At 25.8% G+C, this 20,338-nt stretch overlaps 1 protein-coding gene across 3 annotated transcripts in view; it reads left to right on the top strand.

The window, feature by feature from the left end:
- Sesn (Sestrin) overlaps positions 1 to 18,126 on the top strand; it is a 105,029-nt gene extending 86,903 nt beyond the window's left edge. For all 3 annotated transcript variants that reach the window (XM_074249191.1, XM_074249192.1, XM_074249193.1), the window contains 6 exons: positions 9,472 to 9,642; positions 11,112 to 11,294; positions 11,381 to 11,621; positions 11,711 to 11,973; positions 12,552 to 12,926; positions 13,168 to 18,126. In XM_074249191.1, coding sequence (XP_074105292.1) covers positions 9,472 to 9,642; positions 11,112 to 11,294; positions 11,381 to 11,621; positions 11,711 to 11,973; positions 12,552 to 12,926; positions 13,168 to 13,254 — 1,320 coding nt within the window. In that variant the 3' untranslated portion in view covers positions 13,255 to 18,126. The remainder of the gene's footprint in view (positions 1 to 9,471; positions 9,643 to 11,111; positions 11,295 to 11,380; positions 11,622 to 11,710; positions 11,974 to 12,551; positions 12,927 to 13,167) is intronic.
- The last annotated feature ends 2,212 nt before the right edge of the window (positions 18,127 to 20,338 follow it).

The following is a 20,338-nucleotide window of genomic DNA, read 5'->3' as shown; positions in this document are numbered from 1 at the left end:
TTAACATTTTTAAAGATATAAGTTCACCCCGACATTACACTCACCAAGACCTTTCATTTGAGTACCCACATCAATTTTTAATATACTAGAATTCAAATTTGCGTGCGCCTTACTATAGCGTTTGCATATATTTTCATGCTCATGATATATTCGACCAATCACGTTACGAATAGTTTGATGCCACATACATTTCATCTCAATTTTATTATGGGATTTATATATATCATATATATGTATATATGAAAAATATATCAAAATGCATGTGGGTACTGAAATGAAAGCTCTTAATGAGTGTAACAGCGGGATGAGCGTATGTCTTTAACAACGTCAATAGTTAAAAAAGTACAGTGCAATTCTAACAAAAATCATTATTCAATAAAGCAAAATTTTATCTAATTATAATTAATTTATGAAAAAAAATTATAAAAACATTATAATAATCATTAAAATTAAATATTATTAAAAATAATAAATTAAATTTTTAATAATTAAATATAAAAAGGGTTTATAAAAATATTTTCTTTACAAAAATTTATTTATTTCTAAATTCATTTATTTTGGGAGTGAATGCGGAGTGAATTTTATTATTAATCAAAATTAACTCCTTCTCGGAGTAAAGATCACTCCCGCTGGGAGTGAATCAATTAAAAATCATTCACTCCGCGTTCACTCCGCAAATTTCTCACAGTGTACACACTCTCAATCGCTTATTACTTTATTTTTTATTTTATATCAATTATGTTTGTTTATTTTATCTATCATAAACCCAAGATATCGAATGAATAATTAATGAGCATTTATTCAACGTCCACAGAAAATAATAAAATACCTTTAGTTAGTGAAGTAAAAATAATATTAAAGTGAATAAAACACAAAGATAATTAAATGCAGTGTTGCAATGACTAATACCGAAATAGGAACATTAAGAAGAATCAATTTTTTTTCTTACTAGCGCGATACTCTTTATATTATTATGTTACTTTAAAAGAAAAAAAATATTTTAATTTTTTTGTTTGGTGATAATTATTTTTAAATAAGCTTTGTATATATATAAACAGGTTTCAGATAACTTTTAATTTATTTATTTTAAGTATTGAAAGTTATACAATGTTTTAATCTTATCAAAGTTTGAAACAATTATGGATGAAAATACATTTGTTTTTTTAATACTTAATTTTTTGCGTATGATTCACGTTTTGTCAACAATGATATGTAACTTTACTTTCACAATTTTTTAATTTCTTTAAATGATTTATTGAGCGTCAATTAATCACTTAAGTTTAATTTAAAGCAAATAATAGAATACACATAATGTCAATGGCTAATTTGCATACTTTGTCTTAATTTTTACTAAATTTTATTTTAAGATATTTAATAGTGTTGTATTAGTTCGTCGGTAGTCATAATTATTCATAAAAAATTTCTGATTGTACACGTTCAAGTGGCAAGATAATAACAACTCCAATCTTTACTTTTCTATTGGTAAATACCTTTATACTAAATAGTTATATTCCCAATTAATTCAATTCCTAAACAAAACTATCCTTAAGTGACTCTATTCTTAAATATCTCTACTTTTAAAATGTAATTGTTTATAATTTTATCAGTTTCTGAATATCTCTATTATTAAATAACTGGATTCGTGAATTACTTGTATTATTAATTAACTCTATTTTTTAACATTTTGATTCCTAAATTTTTTTAGTTTTGAATAATTTTACGATTGAGTATCTTATATTTTAATTTTAATCATAAATTTTTAATATTTGCACTGAAAAACATTCCAAAAAATTTCGAAACATCACTTAGTGATCTTTTATTTTATCGATAACAATTTCTTTAATCAAAGCTAAAAATTTATCGTGCTTAAAATATCACAGTTTTTTTTTATTAGCTTCTGAAATATTTTTTGGCGAGAAATAAGGAATAAAGATGTTAAAGAATTGAGATAATTAAAAATAAAATATTAGAAAATAGATAGAATCAATTAATAATACAATTAATTTACAAATACAGTTATTCAATAATAGAGATATTCAGGAATTAAGAAAATAATAAATAATTACTTTTTAGCGATAGAGATATTTAAAAATAGAACCTCTTAAGAATAATTTTGCTTAAGAATGGGATTAATTAGGAATATAATTATTTTGTATAAAGATATTTACTAATAGAAAAATAAAGAATAGAATTGTAACTATCTTGCCTTTCAAGCAATTTTTTTGCTACATATCTATATACTTGTATCTTAATTCTAATTATTTACTCACAAGTTTACCAGTCCATGAAATGCATAAGCGGCATTGTTAAATTCAGGATCTACTTAAAATTTTTCTGCAGCATAATTCTCATTAACAACTTTACTTGTTAAATTTTATTTAAAATATTATAATTATTTTACCATTAAGAGAGTAAACTGATTTTAAAATTTTTAAAATACCATTCGGCCTCAACCGAGATGGAAGATAGATTTGTCAGAAATTTATTATCTTTATTTTTTTTCAATAATTTGTGGAAACGATTCATAGGTCAAATTAAAGACAATTTTTAAACCGTAAATCTGTATTTTTCAAAAATTAGTTATCTCTTCTCCATTAAAAGTTATTCACTGATCAAATAAAGAAAATTGCAATATTCACTACTTTGACCATTTTAAATGGCTACCATTTCTGAACTAATTAATCGATTTTGCTCATCTTCGAACTCATTCAAGGTATTCATCCAAGAAATAAATGTACCAAGTTTCATTAAAATTCATCAAGAATTTTAATAGCTATCATGTCCACAACCCGCGTTATATTACATATGCGTATACTATCCGTTCCCGCCCGCTTGGCTGGGCGAATTATAGGATATTATAATTGATTTCATTTATTGTTTTCTTTTTTTGTATATATTTTTTTCATTATATGTATGCATAGATAGATAAACTTTGAAAGCAATACCATTTTTAAGCCTTACTCGACTACTTGATGATATTATAATCAAATTCTAAGTGAATTTCGACATCAAGACCAATGCAATAGATAGATTTCTACGAAATCAACCTAAAAATTTGAAATAGACATTATTAAAATAAAATACTCTGTTACGAAATAATTACTATTTTTCAATTTTGTTAGATTTATAAAATTTTTCGACAGAAATCCTTGCGAAGTGCAATTTTTCCCTCGTTATATTTTATTCAATAAAATGAAATAATACGCTCTTATTTTATCAACAATAATTTTGATCAGGTTTCATAGAGACCAATATTGATTGATTATTTGAAAAATGATGATGATTTAAAATTTTAATTTAATCAAATCGAATTGTCACAATGACTGAGAAAGAAGAAACTAAAGTCATTTTTATAATGAGGACGTTTAAACTGACGAAATTTTAATAAGATATTACCCATGAGAGCAATTGAGAAAATTTATCAAATACATACAATATCAATAATGAGTTGTTATTACAGACTTTTATTTAAATAACTGTTTTTTAATAATTGTAACAAGACAATCTTGTCACATTTAGAAGTTAATTATTCACATGATGCTATTAGTAGATTTCAACAGATATCGGTTAATATAACAATTTCATCACAAAAGTCAGCCCATTGTCAGATGAAACGTTTATTGATTTTCTTAGTTTATACAATTGTACTAGTCCAGAGTAAAAAGATAAAATTTTAAGCAAACGTCAAAATCATAATTGAAAACTATTTATACAAGCAAATTGTAATTTTCACAAAAGAAGTCAATATCTATACATATTTGTCATAGTACGAGCTTCAATTCTAAAAAAAAAAAAAAAAAACGTTGCTTACTTCTTGTGAGCTGTGTAAGTTGAAATACAACTACCGTTGATAAGAGTATTTTTTTTCTTAATAAAAATACCTAGAAATTGATAATTGACAAAAAAATAGATTTAATAATTCTATTTTTTTCTTATTTTTTGGAGGTTGTAATAAGTTTTACGATTTTTATGGTTGATGTTAACGTGACGCTTTGAAACATATAAAACGATTAGAATTCATTTATAACATGAAAGATTAGAGAAATATTATTTTTTAATTAGTATTACGAGCACATATTAATAGATTTGAATTATAACAGTATCAATTATCGTTTATCGGTCATAATTATTTTGTTATTCCATTAACAATCGATAATGAGTACTCATTTAAAAGATAATTGGTAGATGTTATTTTTACGAGTTCAATTAATTGGCGTACAAGCATTGCTTTTTACATAAAATAATAAGTTTGTTCAATGATAGAAATTATTAAGGGTGTAAGAGTCAGCGAAGTTTTCCATGTGAAAATATTTCAGTTGTCAACTAAACCTCATTACATAACACTATAAAAAAATTATGAAATCAGTTGATCCTCAAGGCCATCCTTGAAACTTCTCGCTGATTCCATTACTAAGTGCTTAAAATTTCACTTGTGACATTTTTTAGTTTTTCGAAATTTCAGAGTAATTTGAAAAAATCACTTTTTTTGATTTTCTTCCGCCGCCGATATCTCACGAACAAATCAATCGATTTTGACCTATCCGGCGGCGATCGACGTGGTTTTTTGATGTTAAAAGCTGATAAGTTTTTTAAATCGATCGGCGAAGTCCTTTAAAAGTTATTCCCGAAATTTTTCAAAGTGATTTTTTTATTCAAGAGTTTTTTGTATAAATTAAACTAAAAAAAATTTTTTTTTTAATTCAACTTCAGAGTTAAATGTTGAAGTTACTAAAAAAATAAGCTGATCCTTTTTTTAGAAAATATAATGTTTCATTAAATTAATCTTTATTAATTCTACTGTTTCTTTATCTTTAATTAAGTTAGATTCTTAATATAACATTGACTCAAAACATTAATGATTGTGAGTGACTAGATATTGAAAAAAATTTAATGAAAATTCTTTCACACGAAATATCAAAAATAATATTTGCACATTCCATTATTAAAATTTTCGCTCTGCAAACGTACACCAATAAAATTATTTTTTAATTTTTACCGATGTTGTTTTTTCGATTTACCAAAGTGGAAACATCATAAATTAATTTTTGATAACGTCTTTACTTTGATGCATATATTTATCTATTTTTCCACAGTTCCATCTACAGTATATTATTCTGTGTTAGAGTTTACATTTATAAACTTGATCACTTAACAACCATAGTCACAGTCTGGTTAAAAAAGTTATTATGCATGTTAATTAATGAAATCCAGGTTAGATTGTTTTTATCTCTATTGAGTTATTAATATATTATAGTATTTATTTAAATTATTATTCAATATTACAAAGCTCGAACTTGTTTTTTAAAGCCACTCTAAATCAATTACTTGTGACGTAATAATAAAAATATCATCTTCACGCGGTCTGGCACCACTCAGCAATACCCTCTCGACTAAAAAAATTATGCGAAATTACATTCTTTAAACGACTATTAGCGGTTGATGTTTTGGTTTAATTTAGCCACTGAGTTAAACCAACAGAAAACTATAACACGTTATTATAAGACCAAGTCCCACATCTGGTTCTCATAAAGACTGTCTTTCTCATTCTCTATCTTTGGTTTTTATTTATTTTTTTTTTCATAAGATTCTTGTTATGTTCATATAACAGCATGCGTATAATTTAATAGTCTTATACTTTTAAAATATAATACATATGAAGAGAAAATTTAAATGAAGCCTATATTAATGTTGGCCTGATGACTTTTATCCGACCCATTTTTTTAAATTATCTGATGAAATGAATAACTTCTACTAAGAGGAAAAATAAAATGTATATTAGGACTATAAACTTAAACTTTTTTTGTGTCAGTACTTATATAGATAAATAATGAATTACGCCTAATCTGTGCTACAATGTTATACGATAATGAGCCCCAAACTACATATAATACCATTCTTTTTTTTCCATGGATCGTTACTTAATCAAAGAATAAGTTGTCATCATATTAAGTTCTAATCTCTTGGCTGATAATATGTAAAAAAAATTCTAACGATTAAGATCGTTAGATTTGTCTATGAATGGAGGTGTGTCCATTTTTTTTACTTTAATCTTCGAAAACATCAGTTAAGATTATTTGAAACCTATAATGATTATCAATTAAAATTTTTGATTAGACGTATGTTTAAGTAAAAGTGACTTCAATTCAAATAGAAAGCTGATATACACTGTAAAAAATTCGATGTGAATCGGGAGTGAATTTCACTCCCATCACTCGGAGTTCCGGAGTGAAGTAATTAATCACTCCGCGTAGGTAGTGAATCCGGAGTTTTTGTTTGCGGAGTGATTCCGGATTTCACTCCGAAAAACATCCGCGTTCGGAGTTTTTAAAAAAAATAAAATAAGGATGAATTTTCGTTCTACAAAAAAATCTCAAAATTAATTTACTATAAATGATTTAGTATAAATCAACAAATAATAATAATAATAATAATCTATATTATTAAAAGAATAAGTAAAATTTTGTGGCCAGTGTATTTATATGATGAAATGGGTTTTTATGGTTAAATTTGGTATCGTTGGAAAAGTCTTGACTTGGAGTTGTGCTTTTTCATAGTTTCATATTATTCTCACCAATAGCCAATTTATTATGATAAAAGTATTTACTATTTAGACTGCAGTCGAAAATACTCTATCTCTCGATACATAATTAAGAAATGACCTTGCATCTCGTTAGCTATTAACATTTTTAAAGATATAAGCTCACCCCGACATTACACTCATCGAGACCTTTCATTTGAGTACCCACATCAATTTTTCATATATTTATATATATTATATATATATGTATTTATGAAAAATATATCAAAAATGCATGTAGGTACTCAAATGAAAGCTCTTAATGAGTGTAACAGCAGGATGAGCGTATATCTTTAACAACGTCAATAGTTAAAAAAGTACAGTGCAATTCTAACAAAAATCATTATTTAAGAAAGCAAAATTTTATTTAATTATAATTAATTTATGAAAAAAAATTATAAAAACATTATAATAATAATTAAAATTAAATATTATTAAAAATAATATATTAAATTTTTAATAATTAAATATAAAAAGGGTTTATAAAAATATTTTCTTTACAAAAATTTATTTATTTCTAAATTCATTTATTTTGGGAGTGAATGCGGAGTGAATTTTATTATTAATCAAAATTAACTCCTTCTCGGAGTAAAGATCACTCCCGCTGGGAGTGAATCAATTAAAAATCATTCACTCCGCGTTCACTCCGTGTTTACTCCGCGTTCACTCCGCAAATTTTTTACAGTGTATGAATTGTTGGTGATTTATTTTTAACTTCAACTCGGAGCTTATCACTCATATTATTCTTAATAATTGTTATTGTAATATTTTGATAAGTGTAGATTATATTAAAGATATAAAATTATATTAAAATTTATGGACTTGTTTGTTCGATGTATTTACAGCAAATAGACTCTTATCTCGCGTTAACGTTGATCATTTATGACTTAATAATGCTCAAAAACACTTTTCAATGTGTATTACATCTCTGAATAACTCATATTAGATTTAATAATCACTTTTTTCATTAATCCTTATTAAACGTCGCTTGCAATCATCCTCAGTTTTTTTTTTAATCTCATTAATTAATTCATAGGATAGGTGTACAGCGTATATTATCAAATAAATAGAGTACACAAGACTAAATTTATGATCCGTAACAAATGAGAACGATAACAAGCGTGTCAAAATACTATTTGCAGGGAACCATCAATAATTCGTTTTAATAAATTGAGCTTGTAATAATTTAAGTGCTAAATTTATTATTTACCGTTACACCTGTGTCTGCTATTTGTAAACTGATCTCATTACTTTTATTCTATTTCAAGTATTTTTGATCAATTAAAAAAACTCATTGTTCTCTTTCATTATACTTTTAGATATTTATTCAAAATGATTCACACTCTTATCAATCGGATTAATAAACCTAATTGATATTTTCAAACTTACAAGATGACAGTGATATGATAATGATAACTATTAGATTAATACATATTAACAAATAGATTTAAAATATGGGTATTAAAGAATTTAGGATACTGTACTCAATTGTCATTATTTATCGAAGATTATATTTTATTTATAAAAATACATACCATTAAAATAATACGCGTTGTTTATTCTCGTTATATTACGTTACTTGGTATGAAGATTTTTATTATATACATATAAATTGAAGTCATTTCGAGTTCATTGACCAAATGCAAGGACATTTAATTATAATGACACAGTTTCAACTGCATTACTTTTAACTCTATAAAATAAAATCATCTGACATCGTTTTTTTTTTCTTAACTCTATTTTTTAATAATAGAAATCTTATTTTTTTTTTTATTAATTAATTAACTATTTAATTTCTGTGAACCCGTTGCATATAATTTCATTGATTTAATAAAAAAAAAAACCAGATGACTTTCAACGTCTAACTTTTTTTATTATTATAAAATGATTCCATTTTTTTAGTTTATTCTTAGAAAAAAAATAAAAATTTTATTCCAAAAAGAACAGAATCTTCATAAGATTCAAAAATACCTTAAGAATATGGACTAAAATCATTTTCTTTTGTAAATTATTTTTATTATTCTTCGGTAAAATACAAAAAGTACAATAAAATACCACTTTATGACCCAGTTCGGTGAAATATACGGTTAAATAAGATTTTCCGTAATCGGCACGCCCCCTAACGCTTTAGGATAAATCTTTCTAAGGTGTCATAAAAATCTAAGTTAAAATTAGAATTGTTGCATTTAGAAAAATTGATTCCCTTCAAATACTAAACTAAAATCAGATTTTAAAGTGACAGATATAAAATAAAAAAAATATAACTTATTCTAAGACTTTTCAATATTTTATTTCTGAATAATTGTATCAATTGTATTATCGTTCTTATCTGTTGCATTATTCAAATTTATTCTTTTATATTTATTTATTTCGATATATGAGTATAAATACCCCACAATGTTCAATTATAATTTATTACTTTATTATACACGCAAATTTATTTTTATATTTAAATTATTCTTATAAACTCTCAAATATATACATGTATATCTAAAAGACACGTATCTACATGTTGAAGAAAATAATTATTGTAAACATGACGTAACAATAATAAAGATTGATACCTATAACCTTGAGAATATCCAAAGACCAACGAACTTCGATTAGCATGTGTAATTTTTTTTTTTTTTTTTAATCATTCATCTTTCAATTTTATTAAACTTGAGAGATTTAATGTAGGATAATGACTTCAAAAACTGCATAACTTATTTACACATTTGATTCTCGTTGACCTCTAAATAAAACAGGTTCTTATGATCCATTATGCCAGTATCGCAACAGATGAAATGTTAACGTAGGAAGTAAATTTATAACTTAAAAATTAAATTGCAAAACAAATTTGACGACTAATTTTAAAATAAAAATAATAATTATTTACTTTTTATGTGTTACAGACTCACGGGTACTTTGTGGAAACCTTTTTACAAACTACACGAGTAGACCACATCTCACGAGTGATGTCATCGCATCCTTCGTACCTAGATAACTTTCTTAAAACTCAACAATTTATTTTACGAGGTGATGGTCCACTCCCCTTTGTCTATCGTCATTTAATCGCTATAATGGTAAAGTATTTTTTTTTCTGTTTCTTTACCGTTTTAATTTTTTGTTTTTGTGTATAAAAATTTCAATGGACGACTTACATAATTAAAATTCAGCGACTTTACAGAAAAAAAAATTTACTTGAATCAAGTAAATAATTTTGAAGAATTTCATCTTCTTGATTAGAGTAGAAAAATGCTTAAACTAAGAAATTTTTCTTAGTTCAAGTAAGTTTTATTTAATTTAAGAATTTTTCATTTTGATTGAAGACAATTAAACTCTTCAAAATTATTTTCTTGGTTTAAGAATTTTTCTCTTGATTCAAATTAATTTTTTTTTCTGTGTAGAAAACAGAAATTAGACCCTCAGGCGGAAAAGATTTGAAATCGAACCCAACTAATCTCAACGAAAATTTTCATTGCTTAATTTTAATAAATAAATATTAACGTGTTAAAAATTAAACAGATTACTTAAGTAACTGTTTAACCACACACTGATAGTGTTAAATTTAATACACATTTTTCGACTGTTTATTCGTACCTTTACTAAATTGATATCAATAAACAAGCAAATGAATAGATAAAAATAATGATGACAACAAATATAAAAATTAATCAACTGTTACAATAAAGAAAAATTAAAAGTAAATCAATAGGTTCGCAAGGTCAAACTGTAATTGGTATAATGAAACGTTTTAATAATAGTCGTGGCATCGTTGGAGAGAGTTCTAAGAAAAACAAATTATATAATCAATACACGCGTATCATCTATTTATAATAAACATTTTATTAAAAACTACTAACATACTTAATAGATCTATTTTATTGTTTATAGTGACTGTTTACAATACATCTATATCATATTTTTTTATGGCGATAAAAGTCTGCTCTATGACTTGCTCTGTTTGAATGATCGTTACATTAGAACATGTCAAAGTTTATCAATACATTATTAATTTTCAATACATGGATTTTTTTCTAAAAATCATCTTTACTTTTTTTATTATTCGATGAAAAATTAACGATAGCATTTGTATATACCAACATTTGTATGTATTTCGGTCAAAAAAATATTCCTTATTTATCCATTTAGTGTTTTAAGAAGCTATGAAGTTAATTTATCACTTTTATCTGAAATTGTTTGATCTAATTCTGACTAACAGTATATAATTGATTAACTTTCCCTAGTTTATAAATATTAATCATTAGAAAGAAAGTGCAATAGTTCAATAAAGTTTCAGAAATAAATTAATGCCTTTAATTCTTAGGACTTATCAACTAGTTTTTATTATTTTATCAAATTAAAACTTTTTTTATTCAACTAATAAATTATTTGCAGATATATTTATTATAAGAAAAAAAAATTATCAATCATTTTTTTAAATTTAATTTTCAAAACAGTAAAAAAAAAAAGAAAGACTGAGAACAAATACATGTTTTTGTTAACAAATTTTAGAATTAAATAATTCTTAAAATTTTTTAATTTGTTTCAGGCTGCTGGTAGACATCAATGCAGTTATTTAATAAATTTACAAAAAGCAGAATTTCTTCTTCAAGGCGGTGACCCCACTTGGTTACAAGGATTAAGATTTATTCCACAAAAACTGCAAAATCTTTATGAAATTAATAAAATTCTTGCGCATAGGCCCTGGCTGTTAACTAAAGCTCACATAGAGGTAATATAAGTAATAAATTTGCTTGTAAAATTAAAATAATATTAATAAATAATTAAATAATTTGTATATAAATTTTTTTGTTTCAGAAAATGACTAAAGGCGATGACAGTTGGTCTCTTTCTGAACTCGTTCATGCAATAGTTTTACTGGCTCACTTTCATTCGTTATCGTCTTTCGTATTTTCTTGCGGAATCAACGAGGAACTTGATTTAGTTGGTAACTATCAAGGCAAGGAAAACATTCAAGCCAATAGTAATAATGTATCACCTGCCAAAGAAAATGTGGTAAAAAGTCCAAAAAAGATTTCTAGTAGTGGAAGCACGACTGGTAAGAAACTTTGTTTTTTTTTTCTTTCACTTTTTTGAAGGTACTTTTTACAAATTTTATTTAAAATAAATGTGTTTTTGTAAAATCAGATAAAGTGCATTCACCACCGTCGTCACCGACTATAGTTGGGGAACAAGAAGTTGGAGTTGTAACGTTAATGGAACGAATGAAATATTTGTCAGAAAACTCAATATCCACACTTCCACAAGAGGAACTGTCTAAAAGATTTAAATCTGTCGAAACGCAGTCTGCTGAGTTAGAACCAGCTCAAGAAAGATCAAGTCCACCTATCAATTCTGACATTGAACCTTTTGTTAGAGAACCTGAGTATATATACCAAGACTTTGCCAAGGTAAACTTTCAAGTCAAATTTTTTTTTTTACTAATAAAATATCTCTACTGAAAAGTTAATACGATATTCGCGTTATTATCGCTTTTTCTCTCACCTTTCTTCAGAATACTTTTTTTCACAATTTTGCGATTTTAACTGACCGATTTAGTTTCCCAAAAAACTTTAATTACTTTTTATCATATTAATAATTATTATCTTTAAAGTATCATTAAAACTTTGTTATTTTTATATTTAATTATAAAAGAACACGCGTTTGAATGTTTTATTAATTAAGCAGATAAACTAAACTTGAATCGATAAAAATCAGTTTCGAAAATTAAATTACTCAATTCTCTTGTTTCTGTAATCTTTGACTCACCGCCAGAATATCTGTACAACAAATTTTATTTTTGAAGTAAAGTACTCTTTCAAATTTTAATTAGTCCATTAATTTTTTTTGCTAATTATTTAATCTGTGAATAACGATTCACGATATTTTTTTCTTGTAAATTTATTGTATTGTTCGATAATGATCATTACTGTTACGATAATCTTTTTTTTTGTCAAAAATAAATAATTAAAAAACTAAATTATTTCAGCGAGGTCAAGTTAACGACATACCGACCTTTCGTACCCAAGATTATTCATGGGATGTTCACGGTTTTTCTCTAGTGAGTCGTCTCTATAATGAAGTTGGGGGGCTCTTAGATGAAAAATTCAAAACAGCTTCTACTCTTACTTATTACACAATGGGCACTCACGACAAAGTCGATACTTCACACTTTAGACGAGCTATTTGGAATTACATTCAATGTATGTTTGGTATACGACACGATGACTATGATTATAATGCTGTAAATCAGCTTCTAGAACGCAGTCTGAAGACTTTTATTAAAAACGCAGTTTGTTACCCTGAACGTGTTACTAAGAGAGATTATGACAGAGTTATGAAAGAATTTAAACATAGTGAAAAGGTTAGCTTAATCTTATTTATTTATTTATTATTTCTATTTTAATATTTATTTATACCTTTTAATGTAATAATTAAAAATTTTGATAATGTACGTTTTAATTTTACGTATTTTTTGTCATAAAAAAGAGTTTTATTATCATTAAAATTTAACGTCATTAAATCTATTATTATTATTATTAAAAATTTTAATTTTTATCATTATTAGAATAACTTACGTTATTTAAATTTTTTTTTCTTTCTAGGTTCATGTGAATTTGATGATTCTTGAAGCTCGTATGCAAGCAGAATTATTATATGCACTGCGTGCAATTATGCAGCATATGACCTAATTGACATGTCAAGTTTTGTATTTACCTGAAAACTGGTCAGTTGGATTACTTTAATGTATTATCGCCATAAGCTTCGATACTTTATAAAACCCGAGCTCTGACGATCATATTTTATGATAAAAAAACAATCACTATAATTAATTTAATAGAAGCTATTGCACTATTTAGACGCGATTGTAAAAACCTTTATTTGTTTTTGATATTTTTCGACGAAACAAATACGACTTTCTAACAATGATTATTATTGAAACACTACGGGCAATAATATATTTCAATAACTTAACTTTATACACTTGGATTTATTATAAAAATCTTTATATCAGTCATTACCAGGTATTTATTTTAATTCAACAATTTATAGATTTTTTCCAATTTTTTGGAATAATAAATTCCTCTAAACACGTGATGTTTTTTAAAAATTATTTTTTTATTTTTTACAATTAATAATGTCTTAATTTGCCTTAAATTATTCAAGAATAGTCATTGGAAAAATTCGTTATTTTATGAAAGGCAGAATTGACTGAATAAAAAAAGATACAGAATCAATTTTGTATTCAACTATATATTGATGAGATAAAAAAAAATGTTTAACCCTTTTCAAAGAACAATAGGGCTTCAAAAAGTTTGTAAATAACAAAAAATATGTATTATTATATTTTTAGCGTGTTCCTATTAGAATTTTATTGAATTGTTCTTGTCGTGATTTATTATAATAATTAAAAAAAAAATTTTTGATTAATCAATTTGTTCATTGTAAATACGCGGTTTTTTTTTTCTTATAATAAATTTAACATGTATATAAACTATTTTACGATGAATATTTTTTATGTCACAATAAAAATTTTATCAATTCTAAAAAACAAAAATTATATAATAAATAATAAATCTTATAAGTATCTATCGCATTTTTAAAAAATGCACAATTATAAATCTTAGTTTCGTTTTTAAACTTTTGTTTTCATAAACAAACGTTGAACAGTGACATTAATAATTTAAGAAGCTAAATTAATCAATTATTATTACTATTATTATCGTTTATAAATTTAATCATTCATAGTAACACAAAATTTGATGGATTATGAAAAAATATAGCAATCTGTTAATTTTAAAAATCTACTTACTAAATCTGAAAACATTAAATAATCTAAGTATACTGTGATTAATAAAACCACCGAAAAACCCATAAAATTGTAACTTAAAAGCAGACATAAATTACATAGCAGTTAAACGAATATCTATGCCTTTGATAGAAAAATTAAAACAAATTGAATGCAGACTAAGAAAGTAAAAAAATTCGAAAGAACCTGAGATGACTGACGATTGAATTATAACATAAATTACAAATTCACTTGATATATTTGTAACGTGTGAAATACAGCACGTGAATAATAAATAATACAATTGCTTTAAAAATTACTAACTACTTATAACAAAAGTTTGGGAGCAAAATAATCTATTATCAAAAGACCAATATTTGACATTTTAAATAAACGTCATTAATAAATTATTACTTTAAACTATCATCTAGTTAATTAAATTAAATATATAATATATCTAACACGCGTCACAAAGCACTCACAATATTCGAGAAATAAACAATGCTCGAGATTACATGCAGTCTTCTGTACTTCAATCAATTAAATGAGTATTCACTATTTATATGAAGACCTGTCAAAAACGGAAATTTTTTGCGCTCTGAATCTTTTGAATTAATTAACCTAATTAAATATGGAACGCCTCCATAAAAATGTCTTATCTTAATCGTCAGATATTAAAATAAACATTTATTTATTTATTTATTAATAATTAGCTACAATCAAAGATTATTAAAAATAATTAATTTTCTTTTTATAGAATAAACTATTACATATAAAAAGATGATTGATTACAAGTACACGTAAAGAACAAGATGACACTGGATATCATCCCAGATTATACTGAGTGAAAAAAATTTCAGATAATAGCTGGTACTATCCAGATTACAATGAGTATAATCCAGATTATAATGAGTATAATCCAGATATCACGCCTTATAATCTGGATTTTTCTAGCTACTATCTAAAATTTTTTTTCACTACAGATATCACTGAGTATAATCTGGGATGATATCCAGTGTCATCTTGTTCTTTACGTATACTTGGAAAAATTTTCAATGTTTTGACAGATTTCCGTATTATTAGTGATCTCTTAAATCTTGAGTGTTTCCAATTTGGTAATAATTATATGATAATAATAATGAAATAAAGAAATGTGACAAACCCGTGGAACAAATAACAATGTGACAAAAAATGTTGCAATTTAGTGAGTTTTGTTAGTTATTTAGAAAAAGAAAACTATATAACAAATTAAATAAAAAAAAAATACAACTTTTTGTAGATTGTTATATAGTTATATGAATTAATTATTAAAAGTTCGTCACATTTTACATTGACATATCAGAAATACTTATGGATTAACATTTTCAAATGCTATTCGTAAATTATATTTACGACGGCTATTTAAACAATGTCATTTGTTTTCTTATTTTTGAATTCGAATAATCTCGAATATGACATACAACATACGAAAAATTATCAAAGAAACTTATGAAAAAAAACAGTATTGACAAAACAAAAATAAACCCAGATATCTTAGAATAGTTATTCTCTCTTTTAATTTTTATTCTATTCAATTTTAAAAGAATAAAATAGTTCAGTGATATCAAATATTTAATTACAAAAAAAAGAGAGAATATAAAACCATTACATAATATTACTTTTTTGATTCATAAAATTGATTAATTGAATTTATATGATTTAGTAAGATATAAATAAAGCGGTCTAAAGATCAGCATTTTTTTTTTTCTGAAAAATACTATCATTCAATCTGTATAATTATTAGGACTTTAATTTAATTTTTAATTTTTATCTTTAACTCATTATTTCTTTTTATTTACATTTTAATGTGTTTTAAATCATATTACACATCATATAGATTTTACTTTTTCATTTAGAACTTCAATCAATATTATATTCAGGATTATTATAATTATTTTTTCAATTATACTAATATTAATTAATATTGATAATATCATTTTTTATTTAAGTGATTTTTTTTTTTGGTACAAAGCAGTCCCTTATTGGCAGTTTGTCGAGATCCTGCGGAGAATTCGCAGGACGTATTTATAATATAAGAATTATGAACATGAGTACGTCGATGTATGGTTGCACTTCAAAGAATTATTATTTAAAAGAAAAAAAAAAACTATAAATAAGTGATACCATAAAACTTCGTGAAATGATCTCTTAGAGGGACTGAATCATTAAAAAACAGTTATTGAAACACTGATTTCTTACATTTGTAGACTTTCTCTTTTAATTATTATTACTATTATTATTAAATATAGAAAGCATGTAATGCATGCTTCTTTCCGTTGTAGAAAAAAATAAATACAAAGACGTGATCGGAAAAGAATGATGATTAATGCGTATTGATAAAATAATTTAAGTAATAAGTCGTTAAATTAAAGATGTCAAAATAATAAAATTTAAAGAATAAATCACTATTATTTGTAATTAATAATAAGTGTAATAAATATTATAATAACTCTTACGGATGTTAAAAGTAAAGATGAATGAAATATTTCAGGAGCGAATAAAATACATTGATATATTATTTTGCTTAGTGTAACTAATGACGATATAATATACATTAAAAAAATATATATGATATAAATAAAATAAATAAGACGAATTAATATACCAATACGTCTGTGGTTATTGAAAAGTATAAAATAATAATTAAAGAGGATTGCGTTCATTTTTTGAAGGGGTCCATCCAAATTTATATATTTATTCGAAATAATTATTTAAAAAATTTATTATTGTATTAACTTTTTTAGTTAATATAAAGACCGAAGAAGTGAGAAACATAAATAAAGCACAACAGTGTGCATGGAGCAACTGAAAAAAATAAGTCAGAGTGATGATTTAAAAATAAAGTGAAAGGTTGATGATGGTTTAGTCGAAAAAATTGTAAATTTTCAATTTCAAAGTTTAAAAAAAAAAACTTTAAAAAATTATATTCAAAGAGTGAAGATTTTTTTTTTTTTTTTTTTTTTTTTTTTTATTCATTACAATGAAGCGATGCCTTTGAATATCATGAAATCTGTGAAGGCAGAACAAATTAAAAGAAAAAGTAAACTTAATATTATTACGGAGAGTCAGAGTAATATTTTATTTTTATCTAAATTATTTTCTTTAAGTAATAAAACATTTATTGTAATTAATGTACGTCACATACTAAAGAAATAACTGTGTGATAAATTGACGTGATTTGAACTAGCCCTTCTAATATTGATATATAAAGTAATGATAAAGAGATTTAAATTTAATAAACATGGATCTTCGATTCGAATCTCAAATAATTTTCTTTAATGTCATTGAATTTCAATTATTTTAACTGTAACTATTATTTTGAAAAATTGAAATTGATTAAACTCTCAACGTCAAATATATATTGTGTCATTAACAGTTTTATTGAGTTTATTAAGCTCGCGGTCAGAGCCTAATTAAGTCAATACAAAAACTGTCACAAGTTTTCGAGGCTTGATTTGATGTGGGAGTTGGTCAGTTTTGATAAATATATTCATCGATAATATTATTTGTCGCTTCTTTGCTCCTTTATTTGTTAACTAGGTAATAGAATAAGTTGTCGTGATAAATAGAGATTCGAATTTAGAGATTTTGTAATAACATTAGGAGGGTCGCATGATGTGATTTATTTTAACTTGTAACAAATTATGAATACTAAAAAATGTTATAGTTTCATAAAGCGATATGTTATTTATCATTTATTTTATCCTTTAATAAATGATGTTATATAAAAAAAATACTACTGTTGTTATTTTTTCTAAACCTTCTGAATATGAACTAACATTTTTTTTTTCCAACATCAAGGTGGCTACTGGATGTCTTAAAAATACTGTACATCAGTTAAAAATTTTTTTTTTAGTATTTAGTGTAACATTTAGATAAAATATTATTTGTTTTAATTTTCATAGAACTTAATAATTCTCAGATAAAGCAGCTTATTAAAATCTAGGTTTTATCTTCAAAATAAACTGAGAGAAAAATTTCTTTTGAAAACAATGGGCATTAGTGTGACAAGGTGTAACGTTGCGGAAGGCTGGAAGGCCTCACTCCGAATATTTATTGAAGTTTCCTCCGGTTGGATAGCTCGCCGGACCCAGAGTTCGTTTGGAGGATCACACAACTACAGCTAACTTTACTAATTTTAATCTTAAAATATATCATAGCCATGCTTTTATTACTATAGGACTGGGGTTTATTCGACAATCAAAATAATTCAAATAAAATAAGATGTTATTTTTATTAAACATTAGTAATTAAAGATAAAGGTAATAAAAATAGGTTATTATAATCTCGCGACTTAGACACACCCTACAACTTGAGATACCATAGTAATAACAATAATAATAATAATAATAATAATATTAATAATAAAATGACAATAAATAATATGTACAAGCAATATATACAAAACCTTTATACATGTGTTTATAAGAGACAAGCCGCGACCTATGTACTTGGGACTCACGACGCGTTCCACGATAAACTAACCCCTACTCGATTCTAACGGACTTGTACCCTTCCCTCTATCTACAGAGTTCGGCCCTGTAGCCAAAAGAGTCACGAGTGACGTAGGGAATGCCCACAACCTCTCCGCAACCACCTGAGTACACCGATTAGGAAAGCCAATTCAGGAAATACCCCGCCTAGGTTTTGGTCAAAAGACGCGACAATGGAGATACGTCTAGAAATGCCTCGACGTAATCTCCAGCTACAACACGATAAAGAGGTACTACCTCGGTGAGCGTGATACCGCCCTCCTCGGTAACCTCATCTACTAGGGTGTATATTCAATCGTAAGAAATACCCACGACCGGAACATACACGGACGTTCGGCGGTCAAAAAGAGTGAAGGAATACCGGAACACAATACCTGTTTCCGTCGATCCACGACACTCCGCCACTGTTCAGCTTGAAACTCCACACTTCACAGCTCAAGTTAGAATGACCAAACCGGCCCAAGAAATCGCTCTTAAGTACTTGGTGAGCCGCTCTGCCTTGGGACGGTGCGAGCTAAATTGCGACACCTAGCGGCAGGCAGTGAACTAATTTTCACTCTCTCTCTAACAGCGGCGCGCGCACGCCAGCTCTTATCCCTACTCTTCTTGATTCTTCCTCTTCCCTTTCGTTCGGTACGCTCGTCTCTCTGGTCGCTCATGGCTCGTCTCTTTATTCTTCTCTCTTATATTAAAAAATGGATAAAATATATATTTCTTTTCTTTCACAACAATAAAAATAATAATTAAAATTTTTTATTAAATAATAGAAAATTACGTGCTCATCACAAAGAAGTTAATTTGTTGAAAATTTTCAACAATTTTGTTTTTTAGTTGAAAGAATCAAAATTTTTCTCACAATAACTTTCTTGTTGAATGAAATTTTTTTTTGATTTGGAAAAAAGCAATTTTAGATAGACAACTTGCGAATTTTCATCAAAAACTGTTCTTTTCCAAATCTAGAAATAATATATTACGCAATAAATGTAATTACAAATTTTATATCTGTAGGAACTGTATTTGAAAAATGTCTATTTCTTGACAATTATTTTTCCCGCACTCCTATATTGGGGAGGAATTTCGTAAGATCCTATTCGAGATGATTTCTACATTATAAATAAAAGGTTTCAACAAAACTTTGAGTCCATAGAAACTATTGTTTAAAAATAAAAGATTTTCATTGTTCATGCCCCCGCCATCTCTGTTGGGTTTAGAATTAGAGAAAATCCATTTTCAGCTGAACTTGACATTATATACGAAAATTCCTACCAAATTTCAAGTCTCTAGGTCTTATATAGTTCCAGAGATTTATTTTCGTTTATTTATTTATTTGTGTTTTTTAGTTTCAGGATTTAATTATCGTGCAATTAATTGTATCTTATTTATGATATATTTTTTTTAAGCCCGCCCCGTCCAGCAAAACCTTGGCTTCGCCTCGGCTTGACAAAAGTCTGCCCC

The sequence above is a fragment of the Cotesia typhae genome, unplaced genomic scaffold (genome assembly GCF_013202065.1).
Source record: "Cotesia typhae breed Kobodo isofemale line unplaced genomic scaffold, CoteBio_Ctyphae contig_5, whole genome shotgun sequence".
In the NCBI taxonomy this organism is placed as follows: Eukaryota; Metazoa; Arthropoda; class Insecta; order Hymenoptera; family Braconidae; genus Cotesia; species Cotesia typhae.
Note: the sequence above shows the minus strand (reverse complement) of the source record. Positions and strands in the feature narration are given on the sequence as shown.